The sequence below is a fragment of the Lutra lutra genome, chromosome 4, assembly GCF_902655055.1.
Source record: "Lutra lutra chromosome 4, mLutLut1.2, whole genome shotgun sequence".
Lineage (NCBI taxonomy): Eukaryota > Metazoa > Chordata > Mammalia > Carnivora > Mustelidae > Lutra > Lutra lutra.
This window is the reverse complement of record NC_062281.1, coordinates 24267003-24277313: the sequence shown is the minus strand read 5'-3', so window position 1 is coordinate 24277313 and position 10311 is coordinate 24267003. Positions and strand designations below refer to the sequence as shown.

The 10311-nt window shown below is 37.1% G+C and overlaps 1 protein-coding gene across 11 annotated transcripts in view; it reads right to left on the bottom strand.

Annotated features, from left to right (window-relative positions):
* Nucleotides 1-2121: 2121 nt before the first annotated feature.
* The window catches only part of TRPS1 (transcriptional repressor GATA binding 1), a 257926-nt gene continuing 249736 nt past the window's right edge, over nucleotides 2122-10311 (bottom strand). For all 11 annotated transcript variants that reach the window (XM_047725096.1, XM_047725107.1, XM_047725101.1 and 8 more), the window contains one exon: nucleotides 2122-8810. In XM_047725096.1, the coding sequence (XP_047581052.1) occupies nucleotides 7749-8810 (1062 nt within the window). In that variant the 3' untranslated portion in view covers nucleotides 2122-7748. The remainder of the gene's footprint in view (nucleotides 8811-10311) is intronic.

The window sequence follows — 10311 nt, the reverse complement described above, 5'->3', positions numbered from 1 at the left end:
TCAGTACTTTAACACTCAGGGAAGGTGACTTTCAGATTACTGACATCCTAAACATATTGGAGAACAGCATTGTAAAAGTAGCAATGAGATTTGATTATAAAAATTGTTTATTTTTAGTCAAAGAAATATCTATTAGATATTTCCATTACAACAATCAGCTCTAACATGAAAAAACCTCTCCTTTCCCATCAACTAACTGTTAGGCTCTACTTTTCTACCGCTGTTATTTTCACTCAAAAATGTGACACAGAGAGGGGTACGAGGACAGCTTGGACGTTGCTAACCATTTACTTTAGCAACTTTCAATCGTTTTTTAAAATTTCTTTGTTCATCCCAGTGTTAGAAACAGAGAAAAATGGTACTTGGGGTTACAAAGACGGAGAATAAAAGTACAGACTAATTAGCAGTATGCTCAAAAATGAAGGCTTGTTTGTCTTCTGAGCAAATGTTTTTCATCTTAAGCAAATTTGGCTCTGAAAGAATTAGGCAGGTGCTGCTGCCACGGTGCTTTCGGGTTTCCTGGCAGAGCTGGAGGTAAAAACCTGAGGAACAAAACCCAGAGGAACCACAGCTAACCTCAGCGCTTTGCCCAATTTCCTCCCTGCCAGTTACCAGAGTTCACTATTGTTCAAGCTCCAGGGGTCACACATTGCCTGTCTCGGGGTGGAATTTATTCTGAACAAGTGTTTTGCTTGGCTTACAATATTTAAAAAAAAAAAAAAAGTCAAATCAGACATTAAAAATTAGATTTCACAGCAAATTCCCTTTGTCCAGTTTTTCTTGAAAACTGAAAATCTGCAACCCAAGTCAGCTTGGCACTTAGAGCTGAGGAAAGGCTACCTTTTATACAGCCCTCTGGTTCCCAAGGTCTCCACCCAGCTGGCTCACCCCACGGGCTACTTGCCTGCATCCTTTGTGCAACTGAGTTTCTGACCCCGGTTTTACCCTCTCCGAGATGGGAGACCAAAAGGTGAGAGAGAACTCATAGTGCTGACTCACTCTTCTTCTTTTCCCTCAAACCATGGTCAACAGCTGATGGTTACAGAGTTCTTTCCACATGGGATTTTGACAGTTCTGGGTGAGAAGAACAAAGTGTATTCAACTTTATCTGAAAAGTGGTCCCCATAGGAGAATCAAGCTCTAAGTAAAGAAATCCCATTAAGTGTTACTACTACACTCTTATCTGGGGAATTTTGCTCCAACTGTGAAACAAACTTGTCACCATTATGAAAGCCCCTCAAAGTCTAGGCTCTGCTGTTTTCAAAACAAGGGAGAAGAGAAAGAGCTAGAAAAAACAAACAAACACATAAATAAATTGACTTATTAATTTAGGCTCACAAAAATTAGAAGCGAAGATTGTGTAAGGAGGGTAGATACTAATTAATTTGGAATTTTCAAAACAAATCTTCTGAAGCAATTAGTTATTTAAATACTTTAAGTAAGTAAGTAAATAAACAAATAAATACTTTAAGTAGTCCTGTCCTTTCTGTGTGTTTCTTTCTGGCTACAAACACTTGGTTGAATCTTCCCATGTCCTTCTCCTACCTGGATTTCTTCTGCTTCTTCCCTCTTTCAAAATCATCCTTCAGGAAGCCTCCTCTGATTAATTTCATTTTAAGCAAACAAACAAGACATGTAATATATTAATATAAACTGTTTGAAATTATTACCAGGATCTTCACATTTTATGTGGGTACACTGAATTGAATCAAAGTTAAGGTTCAAAAGCAGGAACTTTTACATATTGTAACATAACCATTACACAATACTCAATACTGGATACTTAATACTCAATGAATGTTTTTGAAATAAACACTTTTTTTTTATTGTTAGCCTTCCTCAAGAAACTAGTGTGTGTGTGTGTGTGTGTGTGTGTATACATATACATATATATATATGTATATATATATATATATATACATATATATATATTTTTTTAACACTATCTATCTATCAGTAGGAGAATCCAGGCCTTTGCAATCTTAGTCATATTTTCGAAAATGGTGATCTGATTTCACCATCTCAATTTATCAGAGCCTGTCCATATGTTACAATGGTCTGTATTTCCTATTGCTATGTGGATGAAAGTGAATCCATATAAACCATACCAACGCCATTATGTATAACTGGTGGTAAAACTTTATTATTCAAGTTTAGATGTAACAGACATCTTTGCTGCCTGAAGATTGTTTGCATAAGAAATACACCAAGAACATGTTTGTGAGTAGAAATGAACATGCACTATGAAAACAAAATTAAATAAAACAAAAAAAAAATTCCATGTGTTGTAAGAACAGAACTATTATAGCCAACATTCTAATATTCAAATCAGGACTACAAATTGAATTTTTTTCTTTAGCAACATGAAATCATTCCATATGAAAGACATTTTCTGCTGGTGAATATTGCTGTAAGTTAATTTTACATTGGCATTTTGAGATGTTTCCCAACCCCACCCCACCCCACAATTATCCACGTTGTCAATAGTCCACCCTAAGAAATTTGGCATTTCTTATTGTGATATTTGCCTTGTTGGTAGCCATTAAGAAACTATAGTTTTATCAGCCTTGTAAGAGTTTTGCCTCTTCATAGTCAACACTATAGGCTATCTAGTATGATATTTACAGCTCACGTTTAACAAAAATGACCCCAACCTTTCCTGGCCCTTGGGAACTGAGAGTTTAAATAAGCCCCTTGGCCATATAATAATACTTGGCACTCCCATGGTGCCTTTCAACCAAGGATCTCAAAGTGCTTTACAAAACAAGTACTACATTATCATTATTATTATTATTAATATTATTATTAATATATTTTTCCATTTTACAGGTGAGGAACCTGAGGAACGAAAAGTAAAAGTGATTTACTGCAGGTCATAAAATGAAATCAACAACCAGGGGTAGAATCAGGATCCAGTTTTGGGACTTATGGGTCTTGAAGGACCGACCATCTTCTCTGATGAAGGCTTAAACTGTTACTTCCACGTAAAGTTACTCTCGCTTTTCTCTGGTGTAGGACAGAGTGGCTTACAGCTTTACCTTTCCTTTCAAGACAACAACACGTGAGCATACATTATCCAGTTTCCATGTGTGGATCAACGTTGAATTTCACATTTTCTTCATCCCTGACTTCACACATTTCTGCCCTAGCATCTTCCAGAGGTCCTAATTATTGCCAGTAGTTGTGGACAATTTCTAAATATCAAGAACGTATGACTGTCTATGAAATAGTAATGGAAAACCAAAAGGAAGTGTTCTCCAAAGAAGCCATCCCTCTGCCCTTGGCCGGGTATTTCTTTGGGAAAATAACACAGCTCTTCAAAGTCCCAAATGCGTGTCCTCCTACCCTCTTCTCATTTACAGCTGCCTACTGATGGAATTCCACCTAATAGTACCTACCTTTGGTTAGCATATTTAGTTTCATATTCTGGTTGAATTTCAAGTCCACTATTTTCTCCTGTGAACTAGGGATGGCCAGCAAGCTCTAACCTACTGGCTTAACAAAGACGTCTTGCATTTTTTTTTTTTTTTTCCCATGACCCTCAACCCAAAGACTGTGAGCTCATGTAAACGTTAAGCAAAAGGCTGGCATACAGTGCAGGAGCTGAGCACCAGCTTCTTTCCTCCATGCTTCTACCACTGGATGACAGATATCCCCACTCTGGAATTGCGTTAATGTTCACTAACTCAATAGGCAGGCAGTTCAGAGATCTCAAGATGGGTCACCTTGGTGATGTTTTGCAGCCACACAGCAGAAGGCTAATAATTATTTTAATAGCAATAGTATTGGTACTCTTCAATTTATTAAGAAAAAAATGTATATCCTCAGGCATTTTAAAATATATATACATTTAATATTTTTGGAGCTGTATTTGCATTGGATCATAATAGATTATGTGCACATGTGCAATCATAAATGTAATGTGCTACCACAGGCTTCAACAAAGAGCTGTTAAAGATAATCACTTTTTTTTTCTTCTTCTCATTAATATTACCTTAGAAAAGAATCCCCATGCTTGTTTTCTAAAATCTACCTTTACTAAAAGAGAACAGTTTAGAACAAAACATCACTATCTTAAAAGTTGATTTTTTTTTAAAAAGAACATCTCAATATGTCATGTAGGAAGAATGGGCACACTCTTTTCCTTTTGAACTACAGAGTGAACATGTTAAGGTTTAGAGCTCCATCCTTTTCTCATTCCCTTAGAGTCCTGTAGTGTCTCTCAATCCACATCCTTCCAAGGTGGGCTGGCTTGTTATGATTTTTCTATCCCAAACAACAGTATTATTATATGAGTGAGAGAGGGAGAAAGAAAGAGTAAGAAAAGACAGAATGAATGCACGAGCTGGTCCTGACCTAAAGTTTGACTCAAAGCTTGATTCAGAATAGAAACAAGTAATTTCAAAAGACTGACAGTTTTTCAATGGCATACAATTTTAGCTGGCATATAGTTTTCATCATAGGGGAAGCCTTTTCCAAGAGGGAAAAATTCCTAAATCATCTCGAAAGTCCTTAAAAAAAAGGATAAGTACCTAAATAGCTCATTTAAAATCACAATTTAAGGTGAAATCATTCGGAAACCTTAAAACCAAATAAAAATAACAACTAACCATTTTTATAATGTATTTTGAGAGATGGAACAAAGGCTTTCAAAGGTCCAAAAATAAGGGGTATTTTAGTGTTACAATAAATTTTCATTTTTAAAAAAAGCCCAACCTCTTCTCCATCAAAATATGTATAACAATGAAAACAAAAATGAAAATAAAATAATCAATAATAAAGGAATATGGAATAAGATCTATCATGTCAATGCTATCCAAGAATATTCTACTGAAAGTAGACTGACCATAAATATTCCAAGAATAGTGATATGTATTTTCCAATGCTAATCATTACTACTATGTCTGAGAAAACAAAAATCAGATTAAAAAAAAAAAGAAAAAGAAAAAGGAATACATGCCAAAAATGAACAACCTATTTGTGTCTGACACACCGGAGAAATTGTTTATGGAGTAGTTTTGCCCAAAGAGTCATACCTGTAATATTGCCCAAGTTAACCAAACTTCTGGCATTTTGCTGATTTGAGCAGTCCATGTAAAATGTTGCTTAAGGGTTGCCACAGTGCACTTCGTTACTAGTCTTTTTACTAAGAAAATGAAATATTGTTTTGTTGTTTGGGACATCTCCTCTCTTTCTGAGATCTTTAATGGCCACCTCTCAAGTCTGCCTATACATCCTGAGATGCATTCATTGAAATTCCTAAGAAAGATAAATCAGCATCACATAATTTGCATGTCAGAGCTCCTCACTCCACCTCTTTATTTCAGTTTATGTGAATAGTAGAGCTAGACAGGTGAGATCAGAATAGGGTCCTTTCAAAATGAAACTGAAGCTGAAGGCTTAGTCCTGATTTTTTTTCTCTTTCTCTCCCTTTTTTTTTGTTTTTTTTTTTTTTTTGTTTTTTTTTTTTTTTGTTGTTGTTGTTTTTGTTTTTGTTTTTAACATGAAAACAAAAATGCAAGAATGGAAATGACAACACATCAGAAAGACATTTTTAACTTCATTCACTACGACAGTCACAAACTGCTTGAACTCTACCTGCCATCCAACTTTAAGGAACAAAGATCTGGCACTGGGAAAAAGAAACAAAACCCAAACACAACAAAATACAAAGCAACTGGGAATTCTGTAAAACTGAGTGCAAACACGGCTACAGAACGCGATAAAAACACCAGTGCTGCGGGGGCCGGCAGCGCTTATCAAAATAATTTCTGAAAATGTTTCATCCGAAACATAGACAAAAGCAATAAAAAGAGGATATATGTTTATCATTTTAAGCATAACAATGTGAGTTAAGAGCTTAAAAATTAAAAAAAAAAAAGTACTTGGAATGAATAGTGCTACCCTTTTTTTTCCTAAGTAGGCATAAAAATATTTTCATTTCCTTCTTGTTTTCCATACCATTATATCAAGAACTTCCATTTGTTTCATGTTACCGTTTACAACTTTAATGCACACACACACACACAAAAAAGGTATCTACCGCAATAGAAATAGTTGCTTCATTACCTTGTTTGCTACATTTGCAAATGTAAACAGCTAGGCAGAGCCAGAACGGACTCTAATGCATGATGGAGTATCTTTGTTGCATACGTACACTGTAGAAAATAATTATTCAATATGTCAGGCACCATTATTTGAAATGTAATACATTAATATTTACTAGAAAAATAAGTTTTTTTTTTCCTATTTGTTCTCCCAACTTCTTTAATGAAATAAGTTAATCTGACAGTGCATCCAGTAGCTTGTAATATCTTCTACATCTCCGTGGCAAAAAATAAACTACTGGTTGGGACAATATAATGCAAATTATTAAAGTCAGTCCTTGTACATACATCCTTGTAGCAAGCATTGAGGCTCGACTAACAGCACCTTTAACCAATTACTTAATGTTCAGTTATGTAGCCCTATTTCCCTGAGCAGTTATGCTGAGGAGCTTTCCCTTCATGGATAGTTTTACAAAGCCTTAAGTATTAAAAGTACTATGAAGATAGACTTCTAAGAATCCTATTTAATGCTACTTAACTAAACCTGTATAAATCTAATGAAGGGAGTGACTGGTACATATACCAACTGTCAGTCTGTGGTAACGTAACCTTAGACGCTGCCTGGCCACAAAGTTTGGAACTTCTATTTAACCAAAAGAAAATAAATAATACAGCAGGTTACCTTGTAGAGAAATACCATGTACTCTAAACAAATTCAGCCCATGGTCTGAACTTTTGTATCCATCTAATCTTTTTGAACTGAGGAGGGAGGGGGTCCCTTTAGTTATAAAACGTGCCAAGTGAGATTGGTGACCAAGAGGAGGCTTAAAAAACAAATCCAGACCGCTTAACACATACGAGAAAGAAACATCTGGCTTTAAAAAAAAAAAAAAAAAAAAAGACTACGTAAGCACTGAGGACACTGTTTTGTAAAGATGCATATATATTTGGACAAAATGAACCTAAATTGCCAACAAAAGGACTACTTTTGAAAGGAGTATTTGAACATCTAAAGGACAAAAATATCAGAGAGGGTGTGCATGTGTATGTACAGGCAGGGCTGGCCAAAATCACCGTGCCGTCGGCTGTCACCTTCCTTGCTGCTCTCTCACCAAGCCTAACCACAGCTCGCATTTCTAGGTCTAGGTCGGAAACATGGTCAATGAGAGGAGACTGCTGTAAGAGACGCCATTTTCCTTTCACTGCCCCGGGGAGTAGATTTCTCCTCATCTGCCTAGGATTTCGTGATACTTCAAAATTTAGGCAACAACGTCTGGGTTTATGAACAAATGGACCAATGGCCAGCCCAATACTGCATTAGTATCATAATATGTAAACCCTTTCAAAATTCTAGATAGCTTTGATCTCTTTCTTTACAAACGTAGTAATGAGAGTCAGGTGATACTTCTTATGGACCATTTCCACAGTACACGTTTGCCAAGATGGTTTTTTTGACATAACTAGGTTCTAAAACATGACTATTTACCATCTTCCATTTTTTTTCCTTCTCACTGACCATTTGTCTCACTTTTTAACCTTGGTAACCTACTCATCAAAAGAAAGAATAAAAGAAGGGAATTTCATGTTGGATAAGGCAGGCTCTATGAAGTATTTTTTAATAGGTCTTCAAAAGACATTACAAGCTATTGAATTCCCATCAAGAAAACCTATTTCTATTTAATTGTGCTAAGTGCTAAGGTTTTACTCTTTAGGTTTTCCATTTTTTTCCGCTTGTGCATTGTTCCTATGCAGGCCCCTCTGGATATGAGTTGTGAAGTCATATTTGTCCGTGCAAAGATGCTGGCATATGCTGCACTGGAAAGGGCCACTGTCACCATGGCAACTCATATGCAAAGCATACATCACTTCATCCAGAAAGACAATGCCACAGTGCACACATTTTGTGGACAGTTCATCTTGAGTACTTCTATCAACTTTCTCTGTTTTTACTACATTCAAGGGACCTTCACTTTTTACATTGGACGGTGCCTTCGTTTTCTCCTTGGAGGCACCGTTTGCAGTTGGCCCAGGTCTGGAATGCTTGATCGCCAAATCTAGAGGAATGTCATTGTCTGATCCAACAGCTGAAAAATGAGGAGGCAGATTGAAGGTGGGATAAGGCACATAGTTTTGGCAAGGATTTGGTAGGCCAGGCACGTGACTCAAGTAGTGCGGATTCCCAGGAACGGAGAGCTTATATTTACTCCAGAACCGCAGCCAATCAGCTTCACTCTGGAAGTCATTATGTACAAACGGAAGTCCGAAAAGGGGGTACTGGTACTTTTCAATAGGGCTGCCTGGTGGTGAATAATTTGGGTGTTTTGCAGGTCTCATGTACTTTTCTATGGGACTGCCTCTCTCAGAACTTCCTTTCCCTTCTGACACGGATGAACTGTTTCCTGGGTCTCCAGTACTTTCCTGAGGACTTTTTATCTGAATGTGCAAAGGTTGCATCCTTTTGTGAATATCCAGAGTTTGGCTGACCAGGACCGGCTGCTGAGCAGAATGGCTTTTAGTCAATGAACCCTGGGCTTCGTATTTACTCAGGCCAGGGAGCGGAATTTCTCTCTGGTGACCTTCGGTTAAATGGTCTTCCGACCTCCTCTCTAAGGCGCTTCCGTTGACCTGCTCCTCGCTGCCGCCCCTCTGCTGTTTGTTGAGCTGCTCAGCCTGCAGTGCCTCTGGGTTAAGGCGCTTTCTTGTCCTTCTCCTAATAATCTGCTCACCGTTGTTCTGTTTAATGATGTTTAAAGGCCTGGGAGTCTGCAGAGAACACACACGCACAATACGTAAAAGGGAAACGTGAGAAAATACATTAAAACTCATTAGCAATTCCTCCCAAACATGAACCACACTTAAGTTCAAAGCAAGGGTAGGACTCTACATTATAGGTTTACTAAATCTCCTCCTCTTGCCCTAAGCAGGATCAGAGGCAGTCACCAAAGCACACTATGTTAGCCTAATTAAACCAAGTCCAACTCCGCAGGGAGCCCTGAAAACTTTCATCTATTTAAAAACAGCTTTCCCAAACTCAATAGATTTTGGAATTGCATCATTTAGTGATAAAACTGTGTAGAAAGTTCCTTGAAGAAACACGATTTTTCTGCAATTATTTCTCAACTTCTGAGTCATGCACTAGGATGTCAATACAGGAACACGGGAGCTAGGCTTTAATGACAACTGTGGCAAAATTACACAGTGCTGCAGACCGAACTGGGTCCCCTTGTCCTATGTGGAAGCCCTACCCCACAGTGTGTCTGGATCTGGAGAGCCGGTCTCAACGAGGTAGATTAGGTTAGATAAGGACGGAGAGAGAAAGAGGCCTTCTCCAAGCCAGGAGGAGAGCTCTCCAACCAGAACCCTGGGACTCTGACCTCAGACCTCCAGCTCTGAGAACTGTGTGAAAATCTGTTCTGCACCCCCCAGTCTACGGTATTTTGTCTTGGTAGCCTGAGCTGACAAATATGTGTATGCTTCTAAATCACTGCAAATGTGAATATAAAGTATTATATATCTGTGCAAAAATAAAGACAAATGAGCAGAATCATGAATAAAGATATCAGGTACTCAAAGCCCTATCAGTGGGAGACTTTTTTGTTTTCTCCCCCCCAGCTCTCACTTTTATTTCTCCGTGTTTAACAGGATTTTATATAATCGCTTTGGAAAATTTTACTTATCAACAGGTAAAGCATTTGTTTTCTGTTGAAATTCTAAATTCTTTTGCAGCTTTGGTACAAAAACATGATACGTCACTCTACTCTGTACTTAGTTAGAATGCTGACTTTCACTAGGCTTGTTTTTTATTCAGCTTAAACACTATATGATTGGTAGTTATGCACATGTTCAACAGGCATTTATATTACAGAACTAAAACCCATAGATAAAACTATACCAAAAATTTAACTTGCAGTGAGAGCTCTAACTTCGATTTATAAAATAAAAAGAGTAAGTTTAATAAATTAATGCATATTTACAAGTGAAAATTTAGAAAACTCTTGAAGTGGGCTAAAACCTGATTTTTCTAAAAGATTACTGAAATCAAATAATTTCTACACAGAATGTGAAATATATATATATGCATATATATTAAAAAATATGTAACCTGTGAATTATTCCTAGAAAGAATGTACCTTAATGCATGAGATACCTCTCATATCTTAAACAAAATATAAATATAAATCCTTTTTGGAATGTTTCTATTGTCACAGAGGCATTTTGAAGGCAAGAAAGAGAACACACTTGTCACTGACAACTCAATTACTGG